This window comes from Pelobates fuscus, chromosome 6 (assembly GCF_036172605.1).
Source record: "Pelobates fuscus isolate aPelFus1 chromosome 6, aPelFus1.pri, whole genome shotgun sequence".
NCBI lineage: Eukaryota > Metazoa > Chordata > Amphibia > Anura > Pelobatidae > Pelobates > Pelobates fuscus.
In genome coordinates this window covers 284,929,573-284,948,745 of record NC_086322.1, presented here as the reverse complement: position 1 = coordinate 284,948,745, position 19,173 = coordinate 284,929,573, and the positions used below count along the sequence as shown (strand labels likewise).

The 19,173-nt window shown below is 44.3% G+C and overlaps 1 protein-coding gene across 1 annotated transcript in view; it reads left to right on the top strand.

Moving 5' to 3' along the window:
- KCNH6 (potassium voltage-gated channel subfamily H member 6) overlaps positions 1-19,173 on the top strand; it is a 200,423-nt gene that overhangs the window by 162,778 nt on the left and 18,472 nt on the right. The window contains exon 7 of the mRNA XM_063459354.1: positions 5,519-5,718. Within this exon, the coding sequence (XP_063315424.1) occupies positions 5,519-5,718 (200 nt within the window). The remainder of the gene's footprint in view (positions 1-5,518; positions 5,719-19,173) is intronic.

The window sequence follows — 19,173 nt, the reverse complement described above, 5'->3', positions numbered from 1 at the left end:
CATCTGACACTCTTTTGCATGAGACTAGACACAACAGCATAACTAGTTTAGCTGAGAGTTGTTTTAAGGATAGAGACTCGTTGTCTGGCCACCTAGTCAGGAATGTTAGTACCAGGGAAACGTCCCATAGGGAGGAATAGCGAGGTAAGGGTGGCCTTGCGAAGCGGATGCCTCTTAGAAGGCGACAAACCAATGGGTGTCATCCTATTGGAACCCCGTCAATGCCGGTATGGCCGGCTGAGATAGCTGATCGGTAGAGGTTTACCGTTCTGTATGCTTTCCCGTTATCATACAGGGAGGTCAAAAATTGCAGGACAGTTGTCACAGGAGTTGATAGGGGATCCACACCCCGTGCCACGCACCAACCATCCCATGTGCGCCAAGCAGACTTGTAAGACTGTCTCATGCCGGGTGCCCATGCGCCCTCGAGAAGTCGTAGAGTCGATTGCGAAACTCCCTCGATTGACCAGGGTCCCCGGAAATCAGCCACACCATGAGGCGGAGGAGACCCTGAAGTATCAGGGGGTGGGGGTTCCCATCGGGGTCCCGGAGGAGAGATTGGGCATCCGGGAGGAGTCGTGGATGATCTATGGCCATCTCCAGCAGAGGAGGAAACCAAGGTTGCGAGGGCCATAGGGGGGTTATCATAACCAGGCAGCCCAAGTGGCGCCGTAGATGGAGGAGGCAACGAGGGATAAGGGCGAATGGAGGGAATGCATAGTTCCTGGTTGTTGACCAGTCTTGTGAGAATGCATTCGTAGCCGCGGCCGTGGGGTCTGGCCTCCAACTGAAGAAGGTCGGAAGTTGGGAGTTCAAGCGAGAGGCAAATAAGTCTACTGCTAGAGGACCCCACAGATCCCAAATGCGTTGGAAGATTTGGGGATCGAGGTGCCAGTCGCTGGAGTCCCGCAGGTGGCGGGAGTACCAATCTGCCGTAGTGTTGCATAACCCCGGCAAATATTCCGCCTTGACCGTCATGTTGTGTTGCAGACAAAACTGCCAAAAATCTCGAGCCAAATTCGCTAGAACTTTGGATCTTGTGCCACCGAGGTGGTTGATATAACGGACAGCCGATATGTTGTCCATCTTCAGTAGGATTGAACACTGGGACAGTGTCGGGGAGAGGCTGCGAATCGCAAAGGATCCTGCTAGGAGTTCCAAGCAATTTATATGGAGCCTGGATTCCGCTTCCGACCATCGTCCGCCTGTGGAGATATCTCAGCAGCGTGCGCCCCAACCGTAAGAACTCGCGTCCGACTCGATGACTATATCTGGGGCTGAGCCGAAGATGGCTCTTCCATTCCACGCCTCCATGTGTAGGAGCCACCATTGGAGTTCTTTTTTCGCTTCTGCGTCTAGAGTCAGAGTATCCTCGTATGAGGCGCCGCCTCTGAGGTGTGACGCTTGTAAGCGCTGTAGGGCTCTGTAATGAAGGGGGCCCGGAAATATGGCCTGTATGGAGGCCGCTAGAAGCCCAATCACTCTGGCCAGGTGTTTGAGCGATATTTGCGGAAAGGTAAGAACTCGTCTTATCTCTTTCTTGATATTTCTCATCTTGGAGGTTGGTAAATGCAATGTTTGCGTTTCTGAGTCCACCAGGAGTCCTAGGAACTCTATTTGTTGAGTGGGGACTAGGATGGACTTTTCCCAATTTATAATGAAGCCCAGATTCTGTAGCAAGGTTGTGGTCCAACCGAGGTGAATATGGAGTAGGGATACTGACTGGGATAACAGCAGGATGTCGTCTAAGTATATGATTAGACGAATCCCCCGACTGCGTAGTAGTGCGATAACGGGCTTCATGAGCTTGGTGAAACACCAAGGTGCGGAAGAGAGCCCGAAGGGAAGGCAGCGGAACCGCCATTTCCTTCCCTGCCATGTGAATTGCAGAAAGTTTTGGTGTGCCTGCGCAATGGGTACTGTGAGGTACGCGTCTCTTAGGTCGAGTTTGACCATCCAGTCCGCTGGCTGGAGCAGATCCCGTAGGCAATGGATGCCTTCCATCTTGAAGTGATGGTAGGTTACGTAGGTGTTTAAATGTTTGAGATTGATGACCGGGCGGGATCCGCCCCCTTTTTTGGGGACAATAAATAAGTTGCTCAAAAAACCCGGGGTACACATAGGGATTTCTTGAATAGCACCTTTGAGTGCCAAATCTCGAACTTCCTCGGAGACGAGGGTCATGTCTATTGGGGAAAAAACAATCTCCCTGGGTGGGGAGAGTTGAGTAGGCAGGGATACAAAATCTATGAGATACCCTTGGACTGCCTTGAGGATCCACACATCTGACGTAATTAGAGCCCAGACGTGGGAAAAATGTGTGAGTCTGCCCCCTATCGCCACATGTGAAGAAAATTGAGGAAGGTAGCTTACCGTAAGGGCGTCTTCCTGAAGGAGCGCCTCGTGCACCTCTCGACACCCAAGGTCTGCCTCGTTGGGGGAAGAAGGTCGGAGCGGACCTCTGGTCAGGAAAGGGGGTTCTCCCCATATAAGAGCCTCGGCTCGGGCGCGAGCCTCTATTGACTCTGCCGGACAGACGGCCCCTTGTTCTGCCGGCCCCAACAAAAACCTTTGGGTGGAACACCCTCTTTAGATTTGATTGTGCCTTGTCCAAGGCCGTGAATGTTTGAACATATGAGCCCAGGTCTTTCACAAAAGACTCTCCAAAAAGATACCCTTTTGCTTGGGCTCCTGGTTCAGTAATAGCCATATTTACGAGTTTGGGCTCTATTTTAATCAGTATAGATTTGCGACGCTCTGTAGCAAGAGCTGTATTGGCATTGCCTATGAGGCATATCACCCTCTGAATCCAACCTCTAATAGTGAGGCGGTCTAAAGCCTCGTCTTGCGCCAAGGATTCCTCCACGGCTTCAAAATTTTTTGTTGCTGGACCTAAGATATCCAAGACTTTGTCTTGGCAATTATAGAGCGAAAAGTCTAAGCCTTTCTTAGGTTTCCAACCCGTTTTGCTCAGAAATTGTATGATTTTTGGGTCGACTTGGGGTGTCTTACCGACCTCGTCTGGTACGGTTCGGCGTGGGCATTCGGCCCTCAGCTTATTTCGTGTTGCCTTGTCTAAAGGCTTACGAATCCGTGAAGCAACATATTGCGCCACATGGTCTGCCGGTGACCATTCCGCGGAGCGGGGATGACGTAAATCATCCGGCTCGAACAATGGTTCGCCCTGTGGGTCAAGGATTTTTCCCTGTTTGTTCAAATCAGAACTGGACGTGCCAGTGTTATCTATTTTATTGGAGGGATTAAACTCCTCATCCATTCCGTAGTCCGAATCTAAGTCGGACGAATCATTAGATTGATCTGAGGCTATGTCAGGGGCACTCTCCTCATCTGAACTGAGTTCTGACTCAGTGGATTCAGGTTGGGCTTTAGCCCACTTCCATTGTCTAGCCGCTTTTGCCCGGCTAGAGGCTCTTTTGCGTGGTGGATTAATATTCACGCCATCTGTGACAGGTGTTTTTCTGTCCATCATTGGTTTGGAGGAGTGCTTTATTTTTGCCGAGGCTTTGCGGCCGGGGCGTGGTGGGTGAGAAGTGGATGGTATCGCGACTGGCATGGCGGTCGGAGGGACCATTTGTTGGGCCTGCCTTAATGCTTGGGTAAATGATTTTGATATGGAGGAAGACATAATGTCCATGGCAGATGCCAGGGCTTTAGAGACAGACTTGGACACAGTAGTGTCCATAATAGCCTGAATTTCCTCTGATGCTGGGAAATCCAATTCATCCCCAGAAACTACAGGGGTAAATCATTAGGGGATTGCATTATTGCAATTGTAATGACAGGCAGAAAATTGTTAAATTACTTTAATACTAAGTTTAGATCAGGGTTAAGTAACCCAGAAAAAACTACCAGATACACGATACTGTAAAAACAGGCAAATACAAATTACTCACAATTATTATCAAATAATAGAGAGCAGGAGAAAGGGGGGACCGTCCGCCACTAATACTGGACACCAACTCCGATCAAGGGATGGAGTGGGCGTTCCAGAGTTAAAGGGCGGGAAAAATCCAGAAGAAAATGGCCGCCGCGACGACGGAAACCAAAAAGATGGCCGCCGCGGAAGAGAACGACAGAGCTGGTAACCGCCGATCGCGGTACTGTTAATTACCCGGCCGCAGGGGAGAGAGAGGTGGTGTGCGGCTGACAACGCGGTCAGAATTAAATCCGACCGCGGCATACAGCCGGACCGGAGGATTCCCGCTGGGGCTTGCCTGATAGGGCGCGCATGCGCGGTCGGGTCAGATGCCCGCGAAAATTTAGCGGGTATTTGTTAAGTGGTAACCAGGATTGTAAAGTCCTGCAATCAGGGCACCCACTACAGGGTTAAGTCCTGAATAAAGGAGAAGTATTGAAACATGATTCTAATTAGTACCAATAAAGGTACAGGGTACTATTACATATAATTAAATAAGTAATACAGTAATAGCAAAAAACAATTACATACAATTAAAGTACCAATATTACAAATAGTAAATCAATTATAATAAGCATTAGAGTATCCCACAGTTGGAGAACTGTCAGAGAACTACTTATCTGAGGGAAAGCAGCAAAGAAAGAGGAAATGGTCATCAACACTCAGCCAGCTATAGGGAAAGGATGTCGCTGATTGGATGATCATGTTGCTAGGCGGACATTGCCTGTTGGAAGGCAGACCTGTTTTAATGTTTTTTTTTCAATAATGTTTCTTTGCTGCTGAGGGAAATAAAGAAAGAGTGCAGCATAATAGGAGCCTCCGGGTCTTTAATAAAATTGATGTCCATTTGTTATATAGCATACTGACGTCTCTGTAAAACACAGATGCTATGGGCACAGAATAAAAACTAGTTTGCTATGATAATAGAACTAAGTCTATAGAGTAAATATGGTTAGTTAGTCAGTTAGTGTTTTTAAGGGAATCTCTCATGTTTATTTTTTAGCATATTACGTTTTTTTAAGCAAAATGTCAGCAAATATTGTTTTAAAAATATGTCAATTACAAAAAGGATTAATTTACCTTATTATCCATCTTTCTGAAGGCTCGGCCAGAATGTTAATTAGTTTCAGAGTCTTAATTAGCTTTCACTGCTACAATTTTCCTTGTTTATCACAACTTAATGTCTAACTTGTTGGTTAAACCATGCACATTTTGAAAAAAAAAAATTAAATAACACCTATAGATAGACAGTTTTAAAAACAAACACTATGCTAAAAGCAAATATAACAGTGTTCTTAAAATACCCGTTAAGCCAATGACTATAACAAACCTTCCCCTTTAGTTTGTATATATAATTACATATCAAGATGACAAATTCTACAGATCTTTAATTGGTTAAAAAGATGTAATACCAAACTTGTCAAAAGTGTTTTGGGGGCTGCTCGTTAACCCAAAATCAGAGTTAAAGAAATGAATTGATTGATCTTCAGTGAGTATTTTTTTTAGTAGCCATAATAATGAGACATCCAGATACTTTCTACATTTATCTCATGGTTTTCTTTTCCCCTTCCTTGCACTCAGCTCTCATGTATGCCAGCATTTTTGGGAATGTCTCAGCTATAATACAGAGACTGTACTCGGGTACTGCTCGTTATCATACCCAAATGCTGCGTGTCAAGGAGTTTATCCGCTTCCATCAGATTCCCAACCCCCTACGGCAGCGACTTGAAGAGTATTTTCAGCATGCTTGGTCCTACACAAATGGTATCGATATGAATGCTGTAAGTAACCTCGACCACCTGTAAGTAGCTGTGTAAAAGTTCTAAAATAACTTACAAAGGGATAAGGGAATTTAAGACATTAGCGATTACCGAAAAATTACAGGGGCACAATGTCGCAGATTGTAAATTCAATCTAGTTTTCAGTTTTCACCGATACTTACTGATAATTAGCTTGTGTTGATAATGAGGTCAGTTTTTCATTTTTTTTTTTTTTTCAATCTTTCCTACCATTCTATCTATACGTATGGGGAGAGTGGGCATACACACTCATAGGCATTTCTTACATGTTTGTATAACGTGATGAAACATGGGCATTCTAAGATATGTTACAGGTACCTAACTAGCTTTGCGATGGACACAAATATGAATAGTGAGGTCAGTTAGATTGATACCGGAGAAACTGACGGAAGCCAAGCACAGAGAGATGGACACAGGTTTCTTCAGGAAGGAAGAGATTCTTTATTGGATCACCGATCGGGACTCAGAGGGACTAGCGTCACCAAAATACAGCAAAGTCTGAGTACTGAATACATAGAGTACATTCCTTATATAGCACTGTAGCTCCTCCCACAATTAACTACACCCACACATACCCTTAACCTATTTAATAAATAGAGTCTAAACTCATCCATCCGGTCTAACCACGTGGCTCATCTGATACAAAGGAGAGGGACGCGTAATTCCAGTTCTTACATTCCTGCACCTGGTCAGTACAGTGATGACAGTATCTTAGCTACGTGTTATTAACTAACTGATACTACAAACACATATACATACATATGCCTTGTGGCAATCTTAGCCTGCTAAACTTGTATTTTACTGGAATTACATCACATTCCCCCCTTTGATGCCTCTGATATTTCACAATTACTTGAGGCATCACTTAACCTTGGTTTGCATATACCTCAGGTTACCATGAACCAGACCAGACTTATCTTATGATGTGAATCTTTTAACACTCATCTTCCTGCATTGGTTCTCCTTGATCTAGAGCCTTATACTTATATATCGCCATTATCTGTGCAGCAGCCTTCCTCTCTGCTATACTTCCTATCAGGCTTTGCACAGACCTAACTACTAAGGGTATAAGACACGGTAGGAGTAGACACAACAGTAAAATCAGTAGGACTCCACCTACCACTGCCTTAAGCCCTCCAAACCACTCATACCAGCTACCAAACCAACTACTTGGATTGTACCCTTTCCATACCTGAGTAGGCACATGCACTAGTTTAACCATATGGCTAGTAAGCTCAGCTATTGCTTGCCCTTCGTCATCTATTTGAAGACAGCAATTGCTCAGGTTAAACTTCCCACATACACCTCCCTCTACTGCCAAAAGGTAATCCAAGGCTAATCTATTTTGGTACACTGCTGTCCTCATCCTGGTATTATGCTTCGCTAGAAGATTGAGTGCTTGTGAGGTCTCATTAGTAATAATCTCAACCACCGCCTGTAATCTTATAATACGGTTGAGCATATAAATTGGGGTTCTATAACCAAAGGTACCATCTTCTGCCCACGTGGCTGGCCCATAATAATCTATGATACGCTGGGGAGGCCATTCATTATCTTCCCAGGTGCCTATCTCTAAGGGTCCCCTTTTCTTCCTATGATTCACATCATACACTTTAACACCTAAAGTCTCACCTGTTTCAATCGGTAACAAGAAGAAGGATGGTTTGAGCATACCCAACACACATGCCCCTTCCCAGTCCTGTGGCAACTCCGAATAGGCTTTCTTACCACAGATCCAGTACAAATTTGCTGGGGCTCTCCAGGTAGATGTGATGGATAAATCAAACCACACATCCTTTAAACTGGCATATCTAGCAAACGGGTTAGATGGTTCTGAGACATTTGAAGCCGACCACCAAGTTGTATTTTTAGTATCATCATCATAAGCTTTTTGCCCTAGACAAGTTAATTCTCCTACAGAAGTATTATACATTATTCCTTTCCTTGCTATGCAAACATAACCTATGATGGAGGTCTTTAATCTCCACTCAGATTTACCTCTAACACTCAAATGATAATCGGCTTGTGTAGATATTAGTTGGTCAACTGCCTCAGAACCGGACATTACCTCCTTTGCTTCCCAAGGCCATTGGTCTCCCATGTTAGTACCTCCACACACATAGCAGTTGGTAACATTAAGACTACCGGCAATACTTTCAGCTAGGTCAATGAACAGGTTTTTAGCGTTATGGGGGATCTTATTATCTATACTCATCTCTTCATAAAAGGAATGGTATACTTGATGAGTCTGGGAGGATACCGTATCAGTCTCTATTCCTATAAACAATAATGTCCCAGGATCTAAACCCGTCCCGTATATCTGAAACCCAAATAAATTTCCATACTTATCTAGGAACTTGTCGGGGTTATTAATAAGTATATGGACTGGGTTGCATTCCATAGACTTACAATAAGGGCTAGTCGGCAACTTAGTCACTATCATGTCTTTATCTACTGTCTGTCCCCAAGTCGCCCACCCCACACAAGACCAATATGGACAAAAGTTATAGTCTTTATTTGGGCATCTAGGACTCACATATTTATTTTTACTACTGGGACAAATATATTTATCATTAGACCCATACGTCCTCTCCCATCTAAGATCCCCACATACATTCCACGGTTTTCTACCACTTGATATCGCCTTACATGCATCAAATAGCAGAACACCCGAAGAATGTACGGATTCTAACACCGTCTTATTAATTAGGGTCCCCTGAGGATCTCCATTCCTGAGAGTCAACCAAATTGTACGAGGTTGATACTCTGGACTGAAGCACTTAGGTTCTCCTACTCCTAAATGGCACACACTATAGTCTATATTTAGGTATCTACATCTTGATACCTCTCCTTTACATTCGTATTGTGAATGCCAAATTAGGGTTTGGGAAATATGGTTACCTGTTCTCGTAGTCTTAATGCATACCTCACAGCTAGGAGTGTCGGTACCTCTACCTTCCTGAATATAAAAACACATATAAATAAACACAATCAAAAGCACATCTTTCGCCGTCATCCTCAGTCTTCGTCCGTGCGATGGAACCTCAGCTTCCAGGATGTGAGGGCTGCAGGGAATGGAGTTCTGCTCGTCTTCACAGGTGTCCCTTCGAGACTTTCCTGGCTTATACACTATGTGTTGGTAAGCGGACAGGCTTTATTATGGCCTTCTCACTCACACCTGTAACAATAAAATTTGTAATCCACAATAATTCCTCGTTACTCCGACTGAGTAGTGCGTTTCAACCGGATCTTGCAGGGATTCTCTGGATCTGCTGTAATTTGCCAAGAATCGACTGCTGCTGGTTTAACCCTGGAGTGATGTATCCACGGAGTTACTTCGGCTACTTTTATCGCTGTAGGGGTAGACAAAAGAACAACATAAGGACCTCTCCACTTGGGCCCTAACGGTACATTATTCCACTCTTTAATCCACACTTGGTCTCCTGGATGATAACTATGAACAGGGGGATAAATATTCACAGGTAATCTATCTTGTACCCATTTCTGTACCTCCTCCATAGTCTTACCCAACTCTACAACCTGCTGCCGGGTAATTCCTTCTCCCAACTGACTCAAGTCCCCCCTTAAGTTACCAAGTACGGGAGGTGGTCGCCCATACATGATTTCAAAAGGAGAGAGGCCCATCCTTCTGGTAGGGGTACTGCGGATTCGCAATAAAGCTATGGGTAAGAGAACGTTCCACTTAAGTTGGGTTTCCTGACACATTTTAGCCAACTGGTTCTTTATAGTTCTATTCATTCTCTCTACCTTACCAGAACTCTGGGGTCTATATGCAGTATGAAGCCTCCACTTTATACCAAGCATATGAGTCAGTTGTTGTAGGCACTGATGAACAAAAGCTGGACCATTGTCCGATCCTATAGAACAGGGTAGTCCATATCGGGGTATTATTTCTCGTAGCAGGAATCTTACAACTTCTCCTGCTTTCTCTGTACGAGTAGGACATGCTTCTACCCAACCTGAATAGGTGCACACAATTACCAACAGGTAACGATGTCCACCCGATTTAGGCATTACTGTAAAGTCTATTTGTAGATCGGACATGGGGAGTCCCCCCATAAACTGGACTCCTGGTGGCTTTACTGGTCCTTGTCTTGCATTATTCTTAGCACACGTTACACATCTGCGTACAATGGCCTGAGTCAAGTTGGACAATCTTGGTATGTAGAAATGTTTCCTGAGAGATTCTTCAGTACTGTCTCTCCCAGAATGTGTCCCGTTGTGATAATTTTGGACAATTTCTACCGCTAGTGATGCTGGTATGACTATTCTTCCATCTTCTAGCTGATACCACTTGTTCTCCAAATACTTTCCCGGTTCAGTCTTTAACCACTCCTCTTCTTGAGCTGTATAAACTGGAGTCCATTGGGACAGTGGAGTTGGTATAAGAGCAGCTATATGCCCCACATACTCCTGTCTTCCTGATTCAGCAGCACGCTTAGCTGCACTATCTGCCATCCGATTTCCCTTGGTTACATCACCATCTCCTCTCAGATGCGCTCGACAATGTATGATACCGACTTCTTTCGGCTCCCACACTGCTTCCAATAGTTGTAGGATTTCAGCTGCGTACTTGATTTCTTTGCCTTCTGAATTCAGTAGTCCTCTTTCTTTATACAAAGCTCCGTGGGCATGAGTGGTTAAAAACGCATACTTAGAGTCCGTATAGATATTTACTCTTAAACCTTCAGCCAATTGTAACGCTCGTGTTAGTGCTATTAATTCTGCCTTTTGTGCTGATGTTCCTTTCGCCAGTGGCCGAGCTTCTATCACCTTGTCTATTGTTGTCACTGCATATCCTGCATAGCGGATCCCTTCTTTCACATAACTACTGCCGTCGGTGTAATATTGAACATCGGGGTTCTGGATGGGAAAATCACGAAGATCTGGTCTACTTGAAAATACTTCATCCATTACTTCCAAACAATCATGTTGACTTTCAGTAGGTTGCGGCAAAAGGGTAGCTGGATTTAAGGTGTTTACAGTCTCTAAATGCACTCTTGGGTTTTCACACAACATTGCTTGATACTTGGTCATACGGCTGTTACTAAACCAATGATTTCCTTTGTAATCCAACAACGTCTGTACTGCATGTGGGACTCGTACATAAAGTTCTTGACCCAGAGTGAGTTTATCGGCTTCAGCTACTAGCAGGGCGGCTGCAGCTACGGCTCTTAGACAAGGTGGAAGTCCGCTGGCCACTGCATCCAGTTGCTTAGACATGTAGGCAACAGGTCTTTGCCATGATCCCAAGTACTGTGTCAATACTCCCACAGCCATTCTTCTTTGCTCGTGTACATATAAGTAGAATGGTCGTGTGTGATCAGGTAGACCTAATGCTGGGGCACTCATCAAAGCCTTCTTCACATCTTCAAATGCCGTTTGCTGTTCTTGGGTCCATAAGAAGGGGTCGTGCTCTGTACCTTTGATGGCTGCGTACAGAGGTTTTGCCAGTATCGCATAGCTGGGAATCCATATCCTACAGAAGCCTGCTGCCCCCAAGAATTCTCGCACTTGTCTTCTATTCTTGGGTATTGGTATTTGGCAGACAGCTTCTTTTCTCTCTGGCCCCATAATCCTTTGACCTTCAGAGATATGGAATCCCAGATACTTGACAGTTGGCAAACACAACTGAGCCTTCTTCCTGGACACCTTGTATCCTGCCTTCCAGAGAATATGTAGTAGATCGTGCGTTGCTTGCTGACATTTTTCTTTTGTAACTGCTGCTATCAACAAGTCATCTACATATTGTAACAATACACATTCTCCTGGGATAGACTCGAAATCCAGTAGATCTTGACTTAGAGCTGAACCAAATAGGGTAGGTGAATTTTTAAACCCTTGGGGCAGTCTTGTCCAAGTCATTTGGCGTTTTGAGCCCGTTACAGCGTTCTCCCATTGGAAAGCGAAAATACATTGGCTTTCTGCGGCAATTCGGAGGCAAAAGAAGGCATCTTTGAGATCTAAGACTGTGAAGTAAGTAGCCCCGCCCGGAATTAAAGCAAGCAGGTTATATGGATTGGGTACAACTGGATGTATGCTAACAACCGCATCATTGACTGCTCTTAAGTCCTGTACAGGTCGATACTCATCTGTACCGGGCTTTTGAACAGGCAGCAATGGGGTGTTCCAGGGGGAAGTACAGAATTTTAGGATACCATACCGTATGAACTTATCCAGATAGGATTGGATGTTCTTCTTAGCCTTCTGCGGAATGTGATATTGTCTTAGGCTCACTGGATAAACCCCATGTTTCAGTTCAATTTTTATTGGTGGAATATTGCGGGCCAGTCCTGGTGGGTTGTTCTCTGCTCAAACTCCTGGTATGTTAAACAATGTCTCATCACTCCTAGGGTTTTGGCTAGTCAACACTGTATAAAGTCGCCACTCTTCTTCCTTTGGTACGGATAAAGTCATAATACCTGAAGGTCCATTAAACTTTAAGGATGTTGTTCCATTTGGTAGGAACGTAATCTGCGCTTGTAATTTGGATAGCATATCACGTCCCAGCAATTGGACTGGACATTCAGGCATATAAAGGAATTGGTGTTTTACTACGTGGCCTCCCAATGTACAGAGTCGACTTTTAAGAACCGGTTTTTCAGCACTTCTTCCAGTTGCTCCTATCACAGTAATAGTCCTTCCAGATGGAGGAGCAACTAGATTAGTCACCACTGAATGTTCAGCACCAGTGTCGATCATGAACGCACTCCTTTTCCCCCCTATTGATACATCGACCATAGGCTCCGCTCGACCAAGGGGGATGGAGCCCGGTCGGTATCAATAGTCCTCCATGACAGTGTCAGCCAATCCTACAAAGTCCCTACCTTCTCTATCGCGGGACCTTTGCGCTGCTGGAATATACCTGTCTTCCCTAACACTTCCTCTGTTCCCATTACTCCCTCTATAACCATTACTCCCTCCGGGGCCTCCTCTACCTCTCGCTCTACCTCTAAAGTTTCCGTAGCCTGCCCTGGGTTGGTCTCTCTCGTACTGCTCTCTTTGCGGACATTCGTTCCTCCAATGCCCTTCTTCCTTGCAATACGCGCATTGATCCCTACTCAAAGGCTCCCTACTCCATCTATTATTGCCTCTATCTGGGCCCCGTTTATCTACGCCTGCGATCGCTACCGCTAGCATATCAGCCTTTTTACGCATCTTGCGCTCTTCCTCTTTCTTACTTTCTGTATCCCTGTTCATATAGACCTTATTTGCTACCTCCATTAGTTGGGTGATGGACATACCTGCAAACCCTTCTAACTTTTGTAGCTTGCGCTTAATATCTCCGTATGCTTGGCTGACAAAGGCGGAGTTAACCATTCGGGAATTGTCTGCGTCTTCCGGATTAAAGGGGGTATACAAGCGGTATGCCTCCAATAATCGGTCATAAAAGACACTGGGCGCTTCATCGCTTTTCTGGATCACCTCAACTGTCTTCGACATGTTAATGGCTTTCTTTCCTCCGGCTTTCATGCCAGCAATTATAGCGTCTCTATAGGCTCTGAGTTGAACCATATCAGCACCATTTACGTTCCAATCGGGATCGGTGTTGGGATAGTGTGTCGCGGCCCATGCTGCTGGATTGGCTTGGTTCAAAGCACGGGCTCTATCCTCTAATGCTTTAATGGCTGCTTGATTTATTCTTGTCCTTTCCTCATTGTTAAATAAAGTCATTAGTAACTGCTGGCAATCAGCCCATGTCGGATTATGCGTCTGTACTATTGAGGTGAACAGATCAGTCATAGCTTGTGGTTTCTCAGTATACGAGGAATTATGGGTCTTCCAGTTTAAAAGATCGGTTGTGGTAAATGGGACATATACGAAGACTGGGTCAGCGTGTGCCATTTGACCTGCGGCATCGATATAAGCTGACCCGGGATTCAGACGAAGAGGCATCTGATAGTGCTTTAATTGTTGGGCACCAGTCAACTGTCGGGTTTGGATGGGGCTACGTAGAGAGGCGTCAGTCATGGGTTCCGGTCGGGGAGAGATAGGGTATGGGGATGTGGGAGGTCGGTTTTGGGAAAAGGTCGTAAATAAAACACTTCGAGCCGAGCTAGATGAAGCTTGACCGGAAGTCTGAAGTGGCGCCAAATCAGGATATTCGTTTCTAATGGGGGTGGATTCTGGTTCCGGAAGGGGAGATTTAGTACGAGGGGGGGTGGATCCTGTACTGGAGGAGGAAGCGGAAGTGGATGAGGGTAATGAGGGGAGGGGTGCAGGACTTCCTGCGTTTGCGTCACTTCTTCTTAACGGAAAGTAAGGGGGCGGCAAAGGGATCTCGGACTCAGGGGGCGTGTCCAAAATGGGCCTAACACCAGTCCTAGTGGACGAGCAAGTCCTAGCTACCATGAGGCGACACTGCTCCTCGTGGCATGTCTGGAGCCATTTTGGCGAGTCATTTACGGCCTGTCTCCAACAGTCAATATAAGGAAACTGGCCGTAAAGTTCAGGCCTACCCGATACAGCCACGTGTAAGCGCTGTACCAGAGTTGGATCCAAACTGCCACGTGGCGGCCATGCCGCAACCAAAGTAGGCCACTCCCTAGTACACAAAGTGACCAAACGTACAGGAGACATCTTTACCCCAAAATCACAAACTTTGAATCCCTTTTTAAAATTCTTAACCATACATCCTAAGGGATCCGGAATCGTTGACTGCGACGCACCCATACTTAACAATGGAACGTCGTCGACAACGAATACTATACACGCGTACTATTCAACAGTCACACCCGTTTCCTCTGGCAACAGCACCACGTGGTACGGTTACCAAGTGAAACGTACACAATAACAATAAACACTCAGGGAATTCCCGTACACACACAGCTGTTACACCAGTCACTATATAATCAATATTATGCCCTTTGGCGTAACTATACAGTCACCCACGCTATAATTCTCTATATACGAATTACCCGTCTATAACACACCCCAGTAACATCGTCTTTTACAAATAGCGGTTACAGTACGGTTAGCATAGGTCAAAGCACAAGTTAAGGTCACAATACAATTATTAGTGGTTATGGTGTTAAACATGCAATGGACAACAATGATTAGTACTTATTATATAATGTCAGTAAATATACAGGGTTATGGTACCGTGCACTATAATACAGCAACACACTATTAACACTCTCGCTAGACGGCTGAGCTCGCGCTATCTAACAAGATATACACTTTACTAAAACAATCGTTAACACATTTACAATTCCCAACTAAACTATTGGCCAGTACCTTGAATGGACTACCTAAAACTATATACACCCGTTTTGGTTAGCCACACTGCCCAATCACCACATATATAGCGAGCTAGAGAACCGAATTTACACAGGCGCCTCTTAGTCGCACTATCAAAAGTCTAGTGGGTTCCAAATTTACACGCCTTCCCACTTAGCCCAGATAGGATGAGAACTAGCGAACCGAATTTACACAGGCGCCGCTTAGTCTCCCGGTCCCTCCGACCTAGCGAACGTAATATACACCCTAGAACGCTAGTCTAGACAAGACACCGGTGTCCGGCTAGGGCTATTTACACCAGGACCCCGCCTGACTAACCAAATCAAACGGTCTGACTAAAGAGCGTTCGATCGAGCGGTGCGCCTTCGCTCCTTCCCTCCGACAGAGGGGGCAGATACACAGATTCAAAACCCCTTTGGGCCTACCGCACAATCGGTATACCCCTAGTGGGTCCTGCCGTCTAAAACAGCAGTTGTCTTACCTCCTCGTTCCTGAACCTGAGTTCACACTCATCGACGGGGACACCCCAGCACTTCTCACGTAGAGGCCGATGATCTCCTGGACAACAGACCAGTGGCGCCGAGACGAAGGGAGGTCCACGCAGAAGTTCAGGGGTGCAGCCGTAGAGAACGTGGGCAAAGATAGACCGTCTCACGCCTCTGCCTCTCAGCTACCGTTGAACGATGAGCTTCCCGGCCAATGCACCAAATGATACCGGAGAAACTGACGGAAGCCAAGCACAGAGAGATGGACACAGGTTTCTTCAGGAAGGAAGAGATTCTTTATTGGATCACCGATCGGGACTCAGAGGGACTAGCGTCACCAAAATACAGCAAAGTCTGAGTACTGAATACATAGAGTACATTCCTTATATAGCACTGTAGCTCCTCCCACAATTAACTACACCCACACATACCCTTAACCTATTTAATAAATAGAGTCTAAACTCATCCATCCGGTCTAACCACGTGGCTCATCTGATACAAAGGAGAGGGACGCGTAATTCCAGTTCTTACATTCCTGCACCTGGTCAGTACAGTGATGACAGTATCTTAGCTACGTGTTATTAACTAACTGATACTACAAACACATATACATACATATGCCTTGTGGCAATCTTAGCCTGCTAAACTTGTATTTTACTGGAATTACATCACAAGATGACATTTGCACAGATAAATGCAAACTAAAAACACAATGGAAACCTAGTGGAAAGCCACCCTTCACCACAGACAGGACGCCAGAAATTCAATTAATACTATTCTAAGAGGTGTACCATGACACGAAATTTAGAATAAAAAGGAATTTTTGTGAAGACGAATGAGAGACACTTACATAGGTCCCCTTGTGTGAGTGTTTCGCATGAATTTCAATGAGAGAGGTGATAGACGTATGTACTGCACACGTGTCAATACACAGATGTGATATTGAGAACAAGGATTTAGGGGAAAGGGTCAGGGTATTGCTTTTCTGGTAAGGGACACTTATTTAAACTGACACACTTATAAAGGGTTACATAGAAACATAGAATGTGACGGCAGATTAGAATTATTCGGCCCATCTAGTCTGCCCAGTTTTCTAAATACTTTCATTAGTCCCTGGCATTATCTTATAGTTGGGATAGCCTTATGCCTATCCCACGCATGCTTAAACTCCTTTACTGTGTTAACCTCTACCACTTCAGCTGGAAGGCTATTCCATGCATCCACTACCCTCTCAGTAAAAGTGAATTTTAAGTGGATTCCAAATTTAAGGCCAAGGTAGCAGAAGTGGAAACACATCGGAACTAAAGAATTTTTCTGGTTTAGCTATTTTGACCTTAAATTTGAATTCACTTTGAATTCTCGCTTTAGTGAATAATCCTGTTTTTTTTTTTAACAATCCGTGCACATTACACAGTGAAAGTTGCACATGTGTGTTTAGGACGATCCATGAATACATTTACATAAATCAGAAATTTCTGCTGCAGGTGAGGTATATGTATGATATAAAACGTTTTATTAACTCTTTTGTACTTTATTGGCGATCTGTGCTCTAGGATTCCTCTAATATAAATCCAATTTCTTGTATTTCTGGGATGTGGAGCCGGGAGGAGGAAAAGGAGGAATTTTCATTCACTGCTATTGGCGATTTTTATTAATGTATTCTTAATTTTATGATAGAACCAACATGCTCTACAGCATTATAGAATAAGGGAAGAAATGTGTGCAAAATTTTAATGTAATTATTCATTTTTATTGACTGAAAGGACCTTTGATGTCGCTGTGGGCGGTGCCATTTCACAATGCATAGGGAGTTCATTAATATCATTGCCGCATCCTAAAATCCTGTACGTGCGTAAGAATGATGCCCAAGCAGGCACCGTATCTGGGCGGGAGGGGGGAGAAAGGGATTTTTGTCTGTATATGAAATCAGATTATTGTGAAGGGCTGCTTGTGCATTCGTGAAATGTATCTCTGTAAAAGAATTGTTGAATAACTGGGAATGCGTGTGTGTCTGTATATTGAACGAACCCTGTCCAAGCATAGATTGTATCTCTGTACCATGTTTGCTTGCAAGAATTATGTCAGGGTTTATCAGGGGCAGGCATCCTGAGGCTTCTGCGGGATTTCGTGGTGGTAGACGTAGCTAGTAATTAACAGCTGCAGACCATCATCACATCGATTGTTCTAAAGAAAAAATTCTCAGTTATTATAATATTTAACCAGTGTTTCCAAAATAACAGAGTAGGTCCTTTAACCCCTTAAGGACCAAACTTCTGGAATAAAAGGGAATCATGACATGTCCCACGTCATGTGTCCTTACGAGGTTAATCATTTTCATTGTGTGCTCCAATACTCGGAAATCTATACAAGTCTGCAATAGGCTATTTAAGTAGACTTTGCTACAAGGATAAAGGGTTCAGTAATTGCCGGCCCCCCTTTCTACCACCATGTGTGAGGTGGTTGGGGGCTGTTTTAAGCTGGTGACCATGAGACTTCCTGTACACATTACTCCTCGTTATGGGAGGATAGAATCAAATACAGAGTAGACGTTCCGTGAACGAGTCTATAATTTCTTTAACCCATTGGCCTATTGCCTTATATAAAAAGTTATTACTGTTTTTCCTTTGCTGAATAATTTGTATTTTCCCATTGGATTTTCCCTTCAAACATTTTCTTTTTTTTTTTTATCAGCTGCATCGTGATATGAGGGCTTTTTTCGACCAAAAATAGGAACTTTAAGCAAGATTTTGACATTATATCAATATTTTTTGTAAGCGTTGTGAATATCAGAATGTCGAAATCTAGGAATTTATGATGTTGCTCTGTTGTCTGCCAGATATACCGGTATTTCTGTTTCAGAACGCTGTTCGTTGGCAACAATGTTCCCATACAGATCAGCTGCAGCAACAGTGTAATTGAGGCTTACTCACTGAGTTTTTCTGGGAAGTGATCAGGTAATCGAGAATTGTTGTCAAAAACAGCTAAACAGAGAAAATGATTTTTTTTTCCAATTTGGCAATTTTAATATTATCGTAAGTTTAAAATTCCCTGATTAATCCTAATAGTTCTGGTTTAGTAAATAACAAAGGCAAGCTTATTTATTAAAGTAAAAATGCGAAGTGGATTTTGGATTAAAGGCCAGAGTAGCTAAACGCAAAAATGTGACTATTTTCACCTAGAATTGGATTTTCACTTTGAATTCTTACTTAAGTGAATAACCCTGTACGTGAGAAGCCCATAAACTTTTGTAAAGCTATTCGGCTCGTTTCCAGCCTTCTTGGTAAATAGCAGTCGTAACCTGTTGCTATTAGCAACGGCGCATAGCTAGAAGCAACTACTTTTTAGCAATACATTTCCAACCTCGCTAATTTTTACTGGCTGACCGCTAATAAGTGTGCTCATAAAGATTAGTTGCTTGCTGGTAAAGCACAGCGACACATAATGTGTACGTTTTCACCATAGCAAGGACAAAAAAAGGTTCTTCCTGAGCATGCGCATTTCACCCTGTGATTGATGAGCATGCGCATTTCACCCTGTGATTGATGAGCATGCGCATTTCACCCTGTGATTGATGAGCATGCGCATTTCACCCTGTGATTGATGAGCATGCGCATTTCACCCTGTGATTGACCTTTGCAGTAGCTATCGATAGTGTATACAGCGTATTAAACTGCGATTTTGTGCTAAGCCA